Genomic DNA, 20876 nt, shown 5'->3' with positions numbered 1-20876 from the left:
GCTGTGGGACCTGTTCATGAAAGTTTGCGAACAGGAAAATATAAAAATATACCCGAGGAATGGAGGGAGAGTACTCTTGTCCCCATCTACAAGGGTAAATGGGATGCACAAGACTGTAAAAATTACAGAGGATTTAAATCCTAGAAAGGGTTCTTGATGGAAAATTGAGGAAAGAGGTGGAGATTGCAAAGGAACAATTTGGCTTCATGCCTGGTAGATCAACAACAGATGCTATCTTTGGGTTACGGCAGATGATGGAAAAGTTTTGAGAGAAACAACGGGAGCTACATCTGGCATTTATCGATCTGTGGAAAGCATACGATAGAGTGCCATATTTCTCCGAAACCTTCTTCTCCCTCAGACAGGGAGAAGAAGGTTTCGGAGAAATATGTCAGGTTGGTGCGGGAGATGTACAGAAATGTGAAGACAAGTGTTCGGACCTGTCTGGGACAGACAGAAAGTTTTCAAGTAACAGTTGGCTTGCATCAAGGGTCAGCATTAAGTCCGTTTCTGTTTAATATTGTGATGGAGGTAGTGAGAGAGGATGCGCCTTGAACAATGTTGTATGCAGATGACATCTTGCTGTGTGCAGATTCAAGAGAAGAAGCGTGAACTAAACTGGAAAGATGGAGAAAAGTACCGGAAGAGAGAGAGGTACGAGACTGAGCAGAAGTAAGACAGGGTATATGTGTTGCACAGTGGGCGGCGGCCAGGAGACAGATCTGGAGCTGGAAGGAAATGTCATCAGGAAGGTGAGGGACTTTAGATACTTAGGTTCAACACTGGAAGAAGATGGAGGAGCTGAGAAGGAAGTGGGATGCAGGATGGAGGAACTGGAGGGAGATGGCTGTATGCGATAAGAGGATGCCGATCAATCTGAAAGGCAAAATCTATAGGACAGTAGTGAGGCCAGCTATGATGTATGCTATAGAAACTGTGGCCCTGAGGAAAAATAACATCAGCAGGATGGAAGTAGCAGAGATGAGAATTCTTAGGTGGATGTGCGATGTGACCAGAAAGGATCTTCTGAGAAATGATTATGTGAGGGGAACAGTGAAAGTTACGAACTTAGGAGCAAAGATATAGGAGGCAAGGTTGAGATGGTTTGGTCATGTGATGAGGAGGGAGGACGAATATGTGGGAAGAAGGGTCATGCAGATGGATGTGCAAGGAAGGAGGAAGCGTGGGCAGCCAAAGAAGAGATGGAGGGAGCTGGTAGAAGAGAACTTGAGGATGAAGAACTTGGATGTGGTGACAGCCCAAGACAGGAGGATGTGGAGGAGACTCATCATCAACAGTGACCCCACTTAAGTGGGAGAAGCTGCAGAAGAAGAAGAAAATTATTTATTAAATATACTGTCAGATATTTCAGTTTGAAATGAACAAACTATTGTCAGTGGCTTAAACAACAGTTTTTTACAAGGTAGGATGCAAATAATTGATTTATTCAAAATAGTATGAGCTGCATGATGTTAAATCACTAATACCTTTATTATTATTATTACATGACACTTCCAGGGAATCCAAAGACTCATCAAGGGAGGGCACCTACTCTACAACTCTCTGTCTCCACCACTCAATCCACTCAACTACACCACCACCATCTGCTGCCCACCAACACCACTAGCATTTTCATAGACAATCACAAACATTCATTAGAACCCACAGCCTTTTGGCTGGAGAGCATATATACTAACCACTCAGCCAACCAGGCTAGCAATGCTTTGCCAGAAGTGGCAGTTATGCTTTCACTGAAGAAAAGGTTAATCATAAAAGTGTAAAATAAATTGCATAAATAATTATGTAATTTATATTATCATACAAAAACTTAATTTATAATATCATACTAAACGGATCACAAGTTTCCCTCAAAACTAGAATTACCAGGAACACTCAGCAAAGAAATTCCTTTATAATTCTCACATTCTTTCATTTCCCTTTTTATTGATGCATGTTATAAAAGTCCTGCTCCGATTATCTGGAATTCAACCTTCTGATAGCGTCTTCCGAACTATACAATGCATCCACTTTAAAACTTTCATAACTCCATATTTGAGATTTCTGTTGAATATCATCTACTCCAGTTGCTATTACACATTTCAGGAAAACATTACACGAATATTATTTATTTCCAAATATTTCATCCTGATTATAACAGGTCATTGTCAATGGCTATAAGGCTAACAAATACAAGGTAGAATGTTAGTGTATTAACGATGGGTTATTTAAAACATTGAGCTTGTGAGATGGCATAAGAAACAACACAATGTGGAAGAGATTTAGTAATTTAAAAAACTGTTGATGAAAGAAGAGAATCTTACTTTCCTACAATTTTGATAAGGATAAGTTATTCAGATTAGGACAATGTAAAAGAGTTTTAGGACTCTTTAAATCAATATTGAAACTTCAAGTGGCAAGAATGGAGTAAGTATGTTTTAAACCAGAAATTCTGCAGTCGGTGTTGATTCCATGTTGTGCTAGACTTGAATTTTCAGCTTTCTTGTCAATGATGTAAGATTGGCATTCTGGTAATCTTTTCTCCACATAACATTCACTTTGTCAGAATAGGAGAGGTGGCAATTAGACAGAACTTGGTAAAGTGAGAGTGAAGGTCATTTATCTTTATATAAATAAACACATCTCTTTCCTGTATATTTGTATATTCGGGTTATTTAAAGTATTTCTCTGTATTAGTATTTCATTAATACCATCAAATTCCTTACAGTTACCCTCAAGGTGTATACAGGATATGATAGTACTACATGAAAACTTACAATTTTCCTCCAGATCAATCTGTTACATGTCAATACTCCAACATTAACAGATCTTATATTTCTGTCTTCTATGGCAATTTTTACTGTATCAATCCACCTATATCTTGGTCTTCCTCTGGGTCGTTTTCCTACCAACATGGCAGAGAACACTTGTTTTGCTAATCTTTCCTCACCCATTCTGTTTAAGTGACCATACCACCTGAAATTAGCTCTGCTAATGCATTCTTGGATGATGACAATGTCAAGTTCTTTCCTAATATCCTTGTTTTAATATGATATTGCCATTGATGTCATCTGTTCGTGCCTCTAATCTTTCTCAGGACTCATATATCTGCAGTCTCTAGTCTTTAGTCAAGTGTTTTATTTCTAACCCAGCTCTTGGATCCATAAGTTTAAAATTGGTTTGAACACTGTCTTGTACACAGCTATTTTAGTGTTTTGACTAATTTCTCTCTTGTTCCATATCAGTTTATTCAGTTGATTTCCTAGTATACCAGCTTTATTGATTCTGTTGTCTATTTCCATATTTAATTTACCATCTTCATTAAAAATTGTGCCTAGGTAGCTGAAATGTTTTACTCATTCTATAGATTCTCCATTCAGAATGCAGTTGATGTTTTTAATGCTTTTGCCTATTTTCATTGCCTTTGGCTTGTTATTGCTGACCTTCATACCAAATCTATTACAACAGTTATTCAATTTAATCGAGGAATCTTACAGACTTGTACCAGATTTATTTAAAAGTATATCATCATCTGCATAAATAAAGAGCCGAGATTAACATCTCCAATTTTGATATCAGGTTTAATACCACTTTCCTTTATAATGTTATCCATATAGATAATAACAGAAGGGATAATGTACATCCTTGTCTGACACCAGATTTAACATCAAATCATCTTCCTGTACTTCCTTCAATTCTAACTACTCACAACTCAAATAAAGACTAAGTATTACTTGATATTATGGCCCATTGACACCATATAACCATATGGTGTCAATGGGTTTGAATAGCTTTTCTCTTCGCACCTTGTCATATGCCTTTTCCAGATCTACAAAACTTAAACACGGATCTTTGTTATATTCCATGATTTCCCAACTATTTGTCATAGTGAAAATCTGATCCTGACATTTTTATATATGGGCACTATGAGAACTCTACTCCACTTATCTGAATTTCATCCCTCTGTCCACACCTTTGGAACTATGCAGTTCAGCCATTGTAAGATTTTTATAACTCCATACTTGAGTATTTCTGGTCGAATATCATCTACTCCGCTGCCTTTCCACATTTCAGACTTTTGATGGCTTTTTATACTTCAAGTATGGATATGTATTCCTAATTGCATGCCTATTGAGTGTTTTTTTACCACTGTGCTGTCACTGATTGTTTCATTTAACAATTTTCATAGTAATTACTCCATGCATCAAGGATATCTTTTCTCCAGTTTTCATGTCACCTTTATCAACTCTAATTCCTTTTACAGGACTCTTTCCTTAATTTCTGAGGTTTTTCAGTAGCTTCCAGAATATCTTGTCGCCTTCCTGATATTTATTTTCTATGTTCTTACCAAAGTCTTCGCATGACTTTTGCTTAGCTAGTTTACCCAATGTTTAGCTTTCTTACATTTGTCTCTGTATTCTCTAAGAGCACAAGCTGACTTATTCATCAGGAACTTTTGATATGTTTTCTTCTTTTCCTTCTCTACCTCTTTAACTTCCTGTGTCCACCATGGAGTTCTGATTTTTCTATCCTTGCAGACAACCTCAGAATGTCTCTGACTGAATCATCAATGTATTCTTCAGGGCTTGAACTGTATCTTCAAGGTTTGGTTCCTGTTCTCAAACTCTTTCATTTTTCCTTCAATAATGTTTTTGTATTTTAGTCTACAGCTCACATCTAAGAGCTGCTCAACTTTTATTCACTTTAAAACTTTCTTACATGTTCTTCTTTTCAATATGAAATTCAATTTTATTCTGCTCAAGAATAAATGATGATCACTTCCAATTTCAAATCCTCTGTACACTCTGGTGTTCTGCACCAGGGAGAAAACATCACTATCGACAATTACATAGTCAATGAGACTTTCTTATTCCTTGCTTTTTCTCTCCATGTGAATTTGTGCACATTTTTATGTTGGAACATTGTGTTAGTAATAACCAGTCCATGTCCTTAGCAGAAATCCTACAGGTATTAGCTTTGTTCTTTTCTCCAAATTTTCCCAAAATATTTTTGTATGTCTGTCTGACAATCATTTCCTCCTCTGCTATTTAGATCTCCAACAACGACCAACTTTTCCTTTTTCATTGTGTCAGTTGCTTTCTCTAAAGTTTAAAAAAATTCTTACACTTCTACCTTTGTAGAACCCTCTTTGAGATCATATTCACAAATAAGTCTCACTGTCCAGTTTCCCATTCTAATATTTGCCCACATCACTCTACTTGATATTACCTTCCATTCAAGAAGATTATCCTACACTAGCTACTACTCTTTCTTTTCCATGATTGTTATTGCCTGAATATAACATTTTGTATTTATTGCTTAGAAAGATCTTGCCAGTTTTTTCTTTTTTGTTTTAGTCGTCCCTATTATGTTGATATGGTACTTATCCAATTCCTCAGCCAGCTCCATTTCTTTGCCATTTAGGCTTCTTATGTTGATAGTACCAATCTTGAACTCTGGTGATGTTGAGTTGAGATGTGCTTCAGGATTTGTCTCATTACTTTCATTATATTTATATTCAGTATTGTCTGTAATAAAATATTAGGTATTTTCAAGCAATATATGTCTTTTTACTTTTTCAAATGCTTTTTTGTTTTTTTCATACTCTATAAACAGGAGATAAGTGTCTAAATTAATTTTCCTTCTTTTTTCTATAATGATATTACCTGGTATATACATCAAGTACCATGTTAATGCAACTAATCTTACTATGGACAAACAGGAATATCAGTTAATAAACATTTCTGAACATCAAGACCACATCCAATAACTTCAAAAATCGGGTATAGTGCAACACAGAATTAAAAATATTAGCCATGGGATCCAATGGAGAAACACCTATTATATAGTTCCATGTAGAAATGTGAACATTTATTCAGAGAAAGTGCTGGGCTCTACTTCATTGACTTAACCTTGTAATGACTGCCTTACCAATCCTGAAGTTTGGGAAATGGTTTACCTCAACTGCATTAAATAAATTTGTATTCTTAAGTTTAATTTTTAAATTTAAATTATTTAATTTTCTTTTCATCCCAATAGTTTTTAACCAATGAAATTATAGAGGGATTCTAATGTAATGCAAGTGCTGTATTGGTTCTTTTATTCTTATTCCTTACTATTGGTTTTTGTTCATAATGATGATGTTTTATGATACATATGATAAAATATCTCTACAATAAATTAATTTTGATTGTGTTATATGTATGATTATATAATCATGGTTAGTCCACGGTTATATAAGAAAGTATTTTACATTAGAAACTACAGTTTAAAATGAAATAATCATCTCCTCCCCTCCCACCCGGCTCTCAAATAGCACTGAAGAGGAGGAGAAAATAGAGGAAAGAAGGCTAGTCTGCAGATACAATTTGACAATATACCAGATGTATATTGTCAAAAGTAAGATGTATTGTAGCTCAGGTACCTCGTATTTGCTGTGCCCATACTCACCAATGTGAGACCTCAGGTGAGGTTATAATCCAACCGATACGATATAATATCATTGGAAATCTTATTGTGTCAGAGTACATAAGCACGTACTAACACAGCTAACAGCCATTATCATTTGCATAATCAGCAATGTGTAGATTGAACAACAATGAACCAAGGACTAATCACCAGAATACACTACTGGTCAGCCAAGATCTGGCAGATTCAAGTACCCATATAGCTTTCTGATGTCATTCAGCCACCCAGTTATCCAAGTGAATAGTTTATACTTCAGTTCTGTATCCTATCAAATGACTTAGCAAAGTCCAATATCATATAAATTCATTCCCTTTATCCAACTCAGCCATAACATTATTTTAAAGTATGAACAAATTGTCCCAGTGAACATAATCCTGCCATGTTAAAGATACCAAGTAATTTTATAATCTTGGTTTTAATCCTTTTTCCCCAAGTAAGCAAACAGACAAGTAAGTCTAGTTTGCGCCTGAACGTGGTTCAAGACTTATGGTGGTAGTGCAACAAGGCAACTCGTGGTAAAGATGGATTAAGTTCTGATCACTTTTCTTAGTATTTCCCATAAATGTAAAACACATCTCCTAGGAGATGTATGATTTATAGGTGGGGGTCACTACCCAGACTGGTTTCAACCTTTATTTGAGGTCTCATCAGTGAGTAGGCAGACCCTGAAATGCCCAAGGTTTAAGTAATACAGAGCCTATCAATTTTACCTATGCAAGTTGCCACAAGGTGCTTCGACCTTATTAATTTAGAATCACCAGACATAATAATCCTGCCATGTTGAAAATTAACAAAGAATCAAGCAGTGGCGGCTCGTGGCTTGAAATCGTGGGGGTGCTGCAACTTTTGAAATATACATACACACTTTAAGTATAGTGTATACGTGTTTGGATAAAATATCAAAATTATGGTAAAAATAAAAAAAAAATTAAACATGAAAAAATATTGTTTATTATCGATAAAATTATACAGTTTAGTAATTCAAAATTACTTAAAAATTCTGAGGTCATAATTGTGAATAACCCCAATAATATTCTAAAATAAAAACTATGATAAATGTTATGTCTTTATGTCCAAATATTTAAAGAGACAGAGTAAACACAATAAGCACTATGAACACTCTACTACTGGTGCAAACTGCATATAAACAACAGTGGAACTGTGCGACAGACAGTGCCGCATTACGCTAGTAGCTCACATCTCACTATGAATTGCATATGCTTGCAAACGTAGCAATATGACACTGTGGTAAACACACTGCTGCTAGCATCCTTCGCCCTCCTAAGTGTTACAAGATGGATTTTATTATTTTTTATACAAAATAAGAGAATTGTATAGGATTGTTGATGATAAAAATTAAATATTACAAACAAATATAAATTAATTAATAAATATATTTATATATCGAGAATAATTGGGGTGCTGCAGTTCCGCAGTGCTTATGCATGAACCGCCCCTGGGATCAAGTATAAATTGACTTTGGAAATATCTTGACTAAAGCAAATCCCCTATTCCATTCAAATTTATTCATCTGGCTTCCCATCACACCACCTTTTCTTATTCTGTTGTCTTTTTACATATTTAATTTGCCTTCTTTACTAAAAATTGTACCTAAATAGTTAAAGCATTTTACTTTTCTATAGGTTCTCCATTCAGGAGAAGCAGTTTATCCTGCATTTTCATAATCTTGTCTTTTTTTTTATTGCTGATTTTCATAACAATTTTATTATAGCTAAAGAATTCTGGAGACTTGCACTGGATTTGTTTAGGAGTACTTCATAATTTGCAAAAAGCAAACTGTCAAGTTTGGTATATCTGATTCTGATATCAGGTTTAATGCCAAATTTCTTCATAATGATATATATATACAGGTGATGCATAAAGTTGACTTTGGAAATATCTAGATCCATACAGGTGATGAATAACGTATAGATAGTGGGCACCCTTGTTCTTACACTTGATTTTACCTCAGATTATCTTGAACTTCCTTCTAATTCTAGTTGCTGACTTATTGCTTAGATATACGCTATATACAGCACTGCATAATGTTCCACTTACCCTATATAACTGTAGCTTTCTTCTGAGCAGCACTTTGTCATATTCATATCTACGAAACATATTCAAGAATGCAATCAGGAAGACATATTGGTACTTCGAAAAAAAGCTATCTGGAATAGATATTTGACTAGACTTGTTCAAACATAAAAGTTTTGACTTAGCTACATAATTCAAAAGCCTTGTTAGAAGGTTGAATGTCAGATGATTAGAGTAGAACTCATAGTCCAATCTATAAAAAGGGAAATACAACTGAGAATTACAGATGAATTTCTCTACTTAGTGTCCAAGTAAGATTTATGCAAACACAGTTGAGAAGAGGCTAAAAAAATTGTTGAAGAGAAACTTGGAGAAGAACAACCTGGGTTGTTCAAGCTAAGCAGAAGTTGTCATCCAAGTTTCTCTTCATAACAGATAGTTTAGAAATCATGGGAATATAACAAGAATCTGTACTTTGTAGATCTGAATAAGTTTTGTACAGCTGGAAAAAGTATTATGACATAGTGCCAAGACAAAGGTTGTTCAGAATGATGCATGCTATATGGAGTAAATGGAAGTTAACATTGCAATACGTAGTTTCTAATTAAGTTGTAAGTCAGCATCGGCAGTTAGTTTTAAAACTGAAGGAGAAGATAGTTTGATGTAAAATCTTGTCTAATCAGGCATTAGCCAAGGATGCACCTCTATCTTTACTCTTCATCATCTACATGGATCACATAATGAAGAAAGTAGCATTAAACCTGATATTAGAATCAGAGATATCAGACTTTTCTGTATTCTGAAGATGTTTTAACTCCTGAAAAAAATCCTCCTGTGTGAGTTTCCTAGAGTCTTTAAGTAAATTTAATAAAAAGCTGTAACAAATTTGTCAAGAACAGGGAAAATTTCAACTGCAGTTCTATAGAGGAGAAACTATAGAACAAGTAAAATATTTCAGATCTGGCAAATAAGCTATGGAAATAAACAAAAGAATAAGCAAAAATGGTATATATAGAGAATACACACACACACACACACACACCAAATTAGCTGAATACAATATAGTGGTCAAACCAGTTATGACATATAACCAGCCAGCCTGGATGGCCGAGTGGTTAGTGTATCTGCTCTCCAGCCAAAAGGCTGCAGGTTCGAATCCTGCCATGGGCATGGATGTTTGTGATTGTCTGTGAAAATACCAGTGGTGATGGTCGGCAGTAGATGAAGGTAAGTTGCAGTTTGGAGTGGTGAAGATGGAGTGTTTTAGAGTAGGTGCCCTCCCTCGATGAGTCTTTGGACTCCCTGAAGGTGTTATGTAATAATAATTATAATATGGCTCTGAGTTAGAGGCAAGAAAGTTGATCAAAGACTAGGGATTCCACAGATATGAAAGTTTCGAGAAAAATTAGAGGAATGAAGAGATGGAATCAATGGTAGAATCATATTGAAAATGAAGGATCTTGATATTGTTAGCATTCAAGTGTGTGTAGAAAGAAGCTGCTGTGATGGCGGGTGCATAGTTGAGTATGATAATCAGGATATCAAGGCTTGTTTGTGGTTAAACCATCTGATGTCAGACATGGGTACACTCAGGGTCACTTAAACAAAATGGGAGAGGAAAGGTTAGCAGAATGGGTATTTGATGCAAGGATCCAGAGGATAACTAAAATCTGGTGAATTGGTACAGTTAGAGGTGCCCTAAAAATAGAAATATGAAATCTTATAATTCTGGAGTGCTGATAAGTAATAGAATAATTTGAAAAAAATTGTTGACAGAACTTAATCATGTAGTAATGTCAGTATCTTGTACATCTCTCGTGGATAATATCAAGAAATTGATGATAATATTCGTTAAGTATTTACACACATCCTCTCTAATATATTACCATTTGAAAATCGCCTTGCTATCCAAGCACTTTTTATGCTTGCAACTTTAACAGATATGATTTTTCTTTATTTACCTTATATTTTGTTTTTTAGAAAATTAAATTTAAGTATGTATTTTTATCCTATCCCTCTCATTTAAAAATTAATGAATTTCATATTTTATTTATGTATACGTGAGTTTCCAAATTATGGTTGAAATACCTAAATTCCAGTTTTTGTTATTTACAGAATACAAATCCATTGTTCAAGCATGCTGTTTCAAAGTTTGAAAATCCCATGTATAGTACTCAAGCGAGTTAATCTACATCTTTAAATGTTACCATGTAGGCTTCTAGTCAGAGTGTTATCAGTAATCTATCCCCCTGTGAAGGAAGAGGTGTATTGCACTACCAATCAACATTCCATTTTTAATTGTGGTGCTCACCATATTCACTGTACTTAATTTTGTTAGAAATCAAAGTTAAGAGAGTTAAGAAAATTATAATTCTATATAGTAAAAAGAGCCTATTTTCCTGATAAATTTGTTACCTTTCAACAGAGATTTTTTTATACCTTCTGTTTATAAAAAGGTCCGGGGGGGGGGTGCAAAGTAATATATAGGGTGACTCATAAGTCATGGAACATTCCTAAGAATGAACCTATCTTTGTGAAGCAGGGAAGGGATTTATGTGACAGGGTTTTTCATAATTAATAAAAAAAAAAAAAAAAATCCTTGACTTATGGGTCACACTTTATAATGTAATTATCCAACTTGGAGTAAAATCAAAATATATTTTCCATGAATGGAGAAAGAGAGGATTTATTCTAATGTTTTCTATTCAAATAGAATTTTTATTGCAAGTTGCATTTGTTATCTGATGGCAGTGCATTTTGGTGAATTTCTGTAAATAAACTTTTGTAAATAGATATTTATGTTAGCTGGAAACTTTTGTTTCCATTACTCTAAAAATATCAAAATAGATCAGGTAGTAAATTTTGCATTTTTATATGTGATGAAAAATTCTATCAAATGTGCTTTATAACTAGTCAGGTATTGCTATATTGTGCAAATGTAAAATTATATTATTTTGAAATGCTTGTTGAGATATTTTGTATAAATGGTATTTAGTGTTGTTCTTTATAAATGTAAATGCGATGCACTTGTAAACAGGACATGAAAGGTTTAGAAAATAGATCTTGTTTTAGTGTTCTTTGGAGAGAGTTTGAATGCAAGCTATTTTTAATGCATTAGTCTCTGTTGTCCTTGTTAGATGCGGCCCGTAATTCAGAAAACAACATACAGAAGAGCCTTGATTCAACCATTTCAAATGAATACGTTTTTTAAGAGATAACTATGCATTATTCATTCTGAATAAGTAAAATAAGTAACATGTAGACACAGTTGAAAATGTTTAATTAAGATGGATTAATTACAGATATTTTGATTCTCTTTCCACAACAATTCCATTTTCACTGTTAATTTTTTTTTTTTATTTTTAGCTGTTTTAAAGTACTGACAATGATCCGTGATATGTAAATTGCAATATCTGTAATTAAATCCATCTTAATTAAATATTGTCAACATGTTACTTATTCAGGCCATTCAAATAACACTGTTCATCTGTTTGTTACACATTATAACCCTTCCTTAATTCAACCACTTGTTTCATGAATAAAAGTGTTCAAATGCATCAAAGCAAAACTTCTAGAATAAGATTAAAGAATTGTTGCTGACATTTAATAAGCATAATAATGATTTTTCTTTGAGAATGACTTATCTGTAGTTTGTCTTTTAGCACTTTCTAAATTTTCAGTTTGTATTTTGCTATCTGCATGAGAAAGGTTATATTCATGTAAAAGGCAATTAGAAAAAAAAAGTATCATGGCTTTCTTCTGTGTTACTACATCTGATAGAAATTGTTCCAGTCATTATATATATATATATAAATCTTGGCAGTTTGTGGAGTTATGTTATTTTTGTTAAACAGTGTCATAATGCTGATTCATATAAGTTTATATGAGAATGATATCAGAAATTTATATCAGTCAAAGGCATGTTAGGATATATTAAAATACCAGCAAGTCCCTTATTTTTGGATCAATCATTCATTATCCAAAAAAGATTTTGCATCTCTCAAAATATAAATATAAAAGTCTGGAAACCATTCTTTGTCATCAGTTGAATATGAATTATTTGAAATTACATGATATCACCTGTTCTAAATATTATCAATTTTAATAGAAAATTGACATTCGTATGTGATCATAATGGCTGTAGGATTATTAATCAGGACCCTACCAAAATCAATTCAGTAAATTAAAAAAAAAAAAAAAACTTGATGAAACCTCATTTTGAGATATACCATCACAGTTGTTTATTTTTCATAGTGGATTACCCTAGTTCACCTACATTAAAAAAACAAAAAAGTAACAAAATGACTAAGCATTTCTTGAAACTGTTAGAAACTAAAATAAGGATTTACATTAGTGATCATTAGTTTAAAATTTTGAACTAATGGTCACTTTATCATGGCATTTATCTTCACAATTCTTGAACAAAAATTACTTCCTAATATCATGAGTCCCTTTGAATTTTATAATCCATTATAAAGGAAAAATAGATAAGCAGATGGAGAGAACTGTTGTGTCTACCTCCACTATTGACAACAAAATAAACAGCATTCATTAAATAAATTTCTTTGGAAAAAATCCACGTTCACTAACATTCCTCAATTGTTATTGTCATTTTGTCATTGGGCTGCTTGCTATCTCATGTGCTTCCTTGTATATAGAATTTTATATTGCCCACATGCAATATAAAGATACTTATCATGCTATTATTGCTGCTACTATAATTTGCAACTGGATTTTGATTATTTAACAACTGTCTTGAAACACTTTCATTGCCAGCAATCTAGAACAAGCCAGAATCTTGGCCTCTTTAAAACCAGGCAAACCATTAATAGATACAAAAAACTATGTTTATATTTTTACTCTATAATCTCTATATAATGTGTGAAAGGATAATCATCAACATACTTAGCTTTTGCTTTGAGAAATTTTTTATCCCAGAACAGTCGAACTTTAGATCTGGCTATATTTACACATTAGATCTCACACAGTATACCGAAGATAGATTTCAATTGATAGATTACAGGACTTGCTGTGGTGTTGATCTCACTGCTACCCATGACATAATGAACTATGGACTTCTCTTTAGCCAAGTTCATAGCATTACCAAGTACTACAAACTCACATGCATTTTGTTATTGCTGTTGGAAAGTACATGATTCTTTGACTTTATTCAGCAAAAAAAAAAAAATTGACTATTACAAGGGAGCATACTCATCCCTCTTCTTTTTAACATTTATGCTAATAACCATCATTAACCCTAAAATGACCTAAAATGCTAGTTTATTACCAAGAAAATTTCTTGCATGCCAATTCAACTAAAACCTAGGTAAGCCTATTTCACCTCAACAATCATGAGGCTGACAGAGAACTAAATGATACATGGTACAGTATAGTTCTAACACATCTGTTCTGTTGGCATTTCTATTATCATGTGCAGGAAGTAATAAAAATATCCATACTTCCATTTTTGTTAAAAGATAGGCTTAATCCTTGGTCCTTCCTGTATGTTTCCAGCATCCCTGCTCATTCAGTATCAGCTAAAATGGACAGACATGAGAATCTGCAGAAGTAAGAAGAGCTGAAAGTAACGATGTTCAAATCCACCAAAAGGCAATTTAATAAATTATAGTGATTTATTAAGATAATTTATTGAAAAAACAATTCATTACTATTGTGATGAATTTCTTTTTCTAATTCACTAAAACAACTATTTTCTTTTGAAATATTGTTTTATTTTATCATTTTCATTAAAATTACCTAACATTGTCTAAAATGTAGCCAACACGAGTAAGTGGGCCTTGAGGATTTTACAGGACTCGAGATAAGACATTATGTTATCTCCATAATTACTTTGTGTACACACTATTTCATAGCAAAGTTAGTAATTCATTGTTTAGTATCGATCTGTCTTAACTTACATGGATAATCACTGTTATCCATGTAAATTAAAACAGTCAGTGCTTAGCTTTAGTAAGACTTGACCCACAAAGTCAATATCATTTGGTCTTCTAATGAAAGGTATGTAAAAAAAATATTTTTTTTAGATAAAAAATGGTTGGCTAATTTTAAAAATTCTCAAATATGTGTACTTTATCATGTGATAGTAAACACTAACTAGGTAACTCGGTCTTTCATTTGGGGGGGGGGTAGGAAATGAAACATAGAATTTCACAATAAATAGTAAGAAAGGATGTACCAATGGTAAATCTTAGCGATCGCTGAAAATCTTTTTTTCTCCCGAATATGATTATCTTATTTTTCTACTGCCTATATTATATATCATGTCTCTTATTTGGAAAACCCATAGAACTAGTTATCTAATTAGACAATGTACAACTAATTATACCAGATTAGCCATATGTTATCTCCATAATGCTCAACTACTTACAGAACCTTTTCAACAGAAAGCAGTGCAGTCATGATGTCATCAGTCCAGGTGTGCAAGATCATCTTAATACTTGAAATCAGACAGGAAATTCTAAACAATTTTAAATAATACAGTAAAAATTTACAGCAGAGTTGGGGGGGGGGAATTCCATTATTATCATCTGACATTCATGTATTCAGAGACTCATGGTGGGAGGTACATACAATGCTCATCCAGCTGTTCCTATAAACTGATTCAATGTGTCTACATTCACAACATTCAGGCAATGCATTCCACTCTCCATGCAAAGAACCGTTACTTTACTCCTCTGCTCACACCTTCCTTATACAGTTTCCAATGATTGCCTCTTCTTCTACCTCCCCCTTTTTCCCACTATATTAAAAATCTCTTCTATGTCAACCTGATAACAACCCCTGACTAGCTTATATGTCTCAATCTTAACCCCCCCCCCTTCTTCCTCTTTGTAACTTTCATTCTCCACATTCCAAAGACCACTGACTACCAAGTGTATACTTTACATCCTATAATTGCTTACCAAATCTCAAAACCTTACATTTTGCAACATTAAATTGAAAGTTCTACTTACATGCCCATTCATGTAATCTATTCAAGTCCTCCTGTAAGGCCTTGAATTGCTGCATTGCTTTCCTCGATTTTGCATCACCTGCAAACTGCATATACTAGTTAAACCCATCCCAATATCATTAACATACAAAGTGAACAACAATGGTCCCAAAACTGAATTCTGCGGTACACCACTAGTGACCTTTCTCTTTCAGAAATACTGCAACCCATGTACAACTTTCTGATAGCCAGTAGCCAGTCACTGATCCAACTCAGGAGTCTGTTATCCAGTCCCATCTGTTTCAGTTTATTTAACATTTTGTCATGTGGCAGTTTATCAGAAGCTTTTGCAAAATCCAAGAACACCACTGTATATGCATCTCCCCTGTCCACGGTATTGGTCACCTTGTTATAGTACATAAGTTAGTAAAACATGATCTGCCTTTAACATACCCATTCTGATAACCACAGAGAATACTCCTGTTATCAACCCATTTCTGTGTCCTACTTCTCACCAGCAGAATAATATTCCCCAGCTGCAATCACCTCTTGATTCGAAGAAAATGCTGACCAGCGAGGAAGAGTTTTAGTTTGGGGAAGAGATAGAAGTCAGAGGGAGCCAAATCTGGGGAGTATGGTGGATGTTCCAACAATTCACAGTGCAGATCCCTTAATTTTCCCATTGCCAAAACACCTTTGTGGCAGGTGCATTGTCCTCATGAAAGATGATTTTTTTCTTCTGCAAACTGGATCTTCTCTCATGAATTTTTTTGTCTAGTCTGGTTAAAAGATTGGAATAATATTCCCCAGTTATCGTTTTACCCTCTTCAAGATAATTAATAAACATAATGACTTTAGCATGCCAAAATATCGATGCTATGACTTTTCCTGCTGATGGAACCGACTTTGTCTTCTTTGTGCTGAACAACCAGCTTCTGTCCACTGTTTGGATTCTGGTGTTTTATGATGAATTGAAGTCTCATCCATAGTAATAAATCGATGCATAAAGTCAGTTTTATTCTTGTTAAAATGTTCCAAGCACTGTTCCTTGATTTTCATGGGAGTGCGTTTTTGATCTGCTGTGACCAAGCGCGGCACCCATCTTGCGCAAACCTTTTTCATATGCAATTCTTCATGCAAAATATATCCTACACGTTCTTTTGAAATGCCCATAATCTCAGCAATTTCATACACTTTGACTCGCAGGTCATCCAATACCATTTTATGCACTTGATCAGTGATTTCTGGTATGGTCACGTTTAAACTCGGCAGCCCATTTCTTAATTGTCGAAGACGAAGGGGAAGGGTGCCCATAAACTTTTATGAACTTTGAATGAATTTCTTTTGGCATTAAACCTTTTACAAAGAATTTTATAACCGCACGATACTCAATTTTATCCATTTCAAGGGATACAGACAATTTTTCTTCGGACAGCTATATAGAACAAACTACATGATAGAATGACTTGCAATTTCATGTTGAATGCTTATGACAGATGTACCAACTTAGAAAAAAAAATCTTGCCAATAGTGTTGCTATCTATGGTTGAGGCTGAGAGCTTTTCAGACTACCGTTATAAAATGTTCATTAAACAAACTCCATTATGTTCTCTGTATCAGTCACTCCCATCTTTGTCTAACAGTGTCCTTCCACAATCATTCTTTCTCTTTCTGGCCACATAATGAAAGAAGTCCTTAGAATTTTTCTTGGATCTCAGAGCCAATCTCTTTTATTCAAGTTTTGCTTTCATTATCATGCTAGTCACTCTCCTGGCTTGAGTCACAAGAGGGCACTCCTGCTACCATCTGCCCTGAAAATTCTATTTTTCCTACATAATCACTCATTTGTTCAGAGAACATTTTCTTCAGACACTTGTGTTCTTCCTCATTCAGATGCAAGCCATCTCTTGCATACAGTTCTTTTCTGTCCTTTAATGCATCCAGGCATCCACATAATTCAAGCTTTTCTTTTGACATATCCTGGCTATTATACCATTAATTATTGATACTCATAAACCTCAAATCTCTCATCATCCAATTTACACTGTCTCAAATCATTTGTACCCTCCATCACACTGTCATCTCTCCAAGTGAATACTCATTTGGCATTCTGTTTTACACTCAATCTCTTGCTCACCTGATCCCTTGCTTCCTCCCTCTCTCTCTCTGCTTTTGACATTTTCTCTCCTGGCTCTCCCACTTTCCTGCCATCCCTGCTCCTTCCTGTTCATCCCCATTTTTCCCCTGGTACTCCTGTCATTCCAATAACTCCCTAAGTTATATTCTCATTCACTTCTAGTCTCCTAATTTCTTTTTTCATGTATCTTAACTCATTCCCCCATACATTACACTTCTTTCAGTGCATCCATCTCTCTCTCTCTTTACAAGCAACCTACTATTGCTTGTCATTCATCCTCTCTTCCAAACCTATTACACTCCCCAATTTTATATTTATATTCACATGCTGCTCATTTTCCTCATGTCAATCACGACATTACTCGTCTCTCTCTCAGTGGGCATTTACTTATTTCTGACATAACTGCAGAAATTTGTTATGCTGATTTTGATATTGCCAAACTCTTACCATTTTCTACATTTTAAGCAGATATGCATTCCTTAGCCTCTCACCTTCCACGTTTTTAACTGCTGGGATGCAAACATGCCACAAGCACTGCATACCACCAAATCCCATAGTATGCCATATAAAAGGTAGTCCTTAAATGGTGGCAGGCCAGATAATGTATTGGCAAACAGAATTGGTCCAGCTGATGTTGTTCAAGCATTTCACTGAAAAATATACTAAAATATCACATAAAAATACCAATTCAACAAGTGCATTCCATCTACAGGCTATACATTCTGTCTAGATTAGCCTCTCCATAAATATAAAACAAAAACTCTAATAAATTATAACCAAAACTAAAAAAAAACTTTTTATTGCTGCTACCTCTCATAACACATCCTACTGTGACCTCATTCCCCACTCCCTTTTTTTTTAAATACATTGAACTATCACTGTGATAAACTAAGTAATCCTGGCCAATCTGTAGCAAATATCTCATTTAAAAAAAAAAAGTTCACTGTAGTGAGAGTTTACTAACAACAGAAGAAGCTGAAAGGTTAAACTTCATGGGTACATAATTCATACCAATGAATATTGAACTAGTCCCTAACAGCAAACCAAATATTCAAAATATGAGAACAAGAAGAATGGTATGGTACTGCATTATTACATGATAAGTCATATCAGATAAAAGATGCATTCATTCTTATGTCTGTAATAAGAAAAAAAAAAAAAAAGGATATAAATGTAAAATGTTAATATGCCATGTATTTAAGGGGGGAAAATTGCAGTATAAAGCAGCATACGAACTGTAAATCTGCAACAGTTTAGTTACAATAAATTTTCCACTCATTGAAAATCCGTCTAAGAGTTTATGGAGTCAATTGTAACAAATAGGCACCTCTGTAGTGCAACTGGAAGAACGATGGTGTTGTGCCTTTCGATTAGAAAAGGCCTATGTTCGATTCTTGTCATGACGGGAGGAATCTTTATATGGACTTTTTCAATCGAGGGTGAGTTAGCCAATTTCATACGGAGGTAGTAGGGTTTTCCCCTCTCAGAAACTTGGGTTTTTTCATCCTGCATACAGACAAATTTGCCCTTCAGAACACAAGCAATTTACAGACAAAAACTAGCTTTTATGGTGGTGGTGGTTGGTAGTGAATGGCACTGATGTAGATGATTGGTAGTAAAAGTTCGGTGTAGTGGTGGAGATGGAGAGTTGTACAATAGGTATATTCCCACGATGAATCTTTGGACTCCTTGGTGGTATCATGAATAATAATAATAAATATAGAAATGATTCAAGAAAATCATAATGATGTATCCCGCAATAACATTGTTGTGTGATATCCTTCATTATCACAGCATTCAAACCTAGAGCTGAATGGATAGACTAAATTATTATAGGCCATCTTCATGAAGTTTGAAGATGCATTGCAGAAAGACCACACTAAATATTATTCTGTTGTAAATAAAATTCTTCTCTCAATGGCTTTTATTCCTCATAGGGAATAGGTGGAGCTCCTTTAGTCCTAACTTTTGAAGATTAGTGGGCAGACAGTCTCCATCCTTCACGCATTTACTGATAGCAAGCCCAAATTATCATTAAATCAAACCTTTTCAGGAGAGAGAAAGAGTATGGCAGGCATATTCTTGCTTTCTCTCTCCTGAAACTCAGATTTCTGGTTAGGAAACTATTTGCCTTTGCTCTGGCAAGTAGGGTATTTCCTCCCTAAAGCTGTACTTTAATTCTGCTGATAAACTTATTCTGATTATCTCTTGTTTTGATTAATGCAGTTAAGATCTTAGTGTACTTTAGACTATGCCACTCTGTCAGGTCATTTATGTATAGCTCACATATATTCACTGTTGAGTCTTCTATCTGCTCTACATGTTCAATTTGAAACAGAATCAATTATTTCGCTCTAATAACAGAGCAAAAATTTTACGCTAAAATAAAATGTTTCTTCTGGTAAGCTATTCCATAGTTAATAATTATTTATATTTCATTATTCCAACTTATTTTTCTATTTGTCATTTCACAAAACAATTCTATATGTCTGATAATTATTTCCTGATATGTTGTTCAAATCACAAATGAGAACAAACTTTTCCTTTATCCAATTCCTCATGTTGATATTTGCCTATTAAGTCATCTTATACATCTATAGTAAGGAGCACAATTTTTTTTTATCTTTGTCATCTAAAATTCAAAGTAGTTATTCTGATGAATCATACATTCACAGTAGGGATTATGGAGGTTAATTTTAGACAATACTCAATCTAGTATACCACTTCTTAAACTCATTTATGATCTATGCTCCCACCATCCTCTTAAGCAGTATATTCCATAGTTCTACCACTCTCCATTAAAAAAAAAAACTACCTTTTTTCCTCTTACTACTGCTACCGTTTTCTACTACTATTTTCCTCTTATAACTTCCAGGATGGAAGTCGCAAACAAAATTTGCAATTCAAATCCATTGGAAGAGCCACATCAGTGGGATGAAACAAAGCTCCTTTCCTCCCTCCCTGGTCTTTGTTTGGTTATTGTTCTACCATACCCATACAAAAAATTCCATAATTCCAATTTAGTGAATACCTCTGAGCAGCTCAAATGTTTCAAATACCCCTTCATCTTTTGTCCACTAATCTCTACATATTACATATGCTATCCTCATAACGCACATTTTAGCCCTGGTATCATGTTCATTATTTTGCTTTGTACCTTTCTCCAAAGTTCGTTCATCAAAAAATTCATACAAAATCCATACAAACAACAGTATATGCCTTTCTTTTGTCACTCTTATAAAAGACAGCTTTTACCAAAACAAAAGTGCTCAATTATATACATGCTGA

The 20876-nt window shown here is 34.3% G+C and overlaps 1 protein-coding gene across 3 annotated transcripts in view; it reads left to right on the top strand.

Moving 5' to 3' along the window:
• Nucleotides 1–12529, top strand: part of LOC150109768 (integrin beta-PS-like) — a 392096-nt gene extending 379567 nt beyond the window's left edge. For all 3 annotated transcript variants that reach the window (XM_090396604.1, XM_090396612.1, XM_090396593.1), the window contains one exon: nt 10615–12529. In XM_090396604.1, coding sequence (XP_090252730.1) covers nt 10615–10686 — 72 coding nt within the window. In that variant the 3' untranslated portion in view covers nt 10687–12529. The remainder of the gene's footprint in view (nt 1–10614) is intronic.
• The last annotated feature ends 8347 nt before the right edge of the window (nt 12530–20876 follow it).

The sequence above is a fragment of the Typopeltis vanoorti genome, chromosome 1, assembly GCF_054136105.1.
Source record: "Typopeltis vanoorti isolate ZY-2024b chromosome 1, IOZ_Tvanoo_1.0, whole genome shotgun sequence".
Taxonomy (NCBI): Eukaryota; Metazoa; Arthropoda; class Arachnida; order Uropygi; family Thelyphonidae; genus Typopeltis; species Typopeltis vanoorti.
This window is presented reverse-complemented; position numbering and strand designations above follow the sequence as displayed.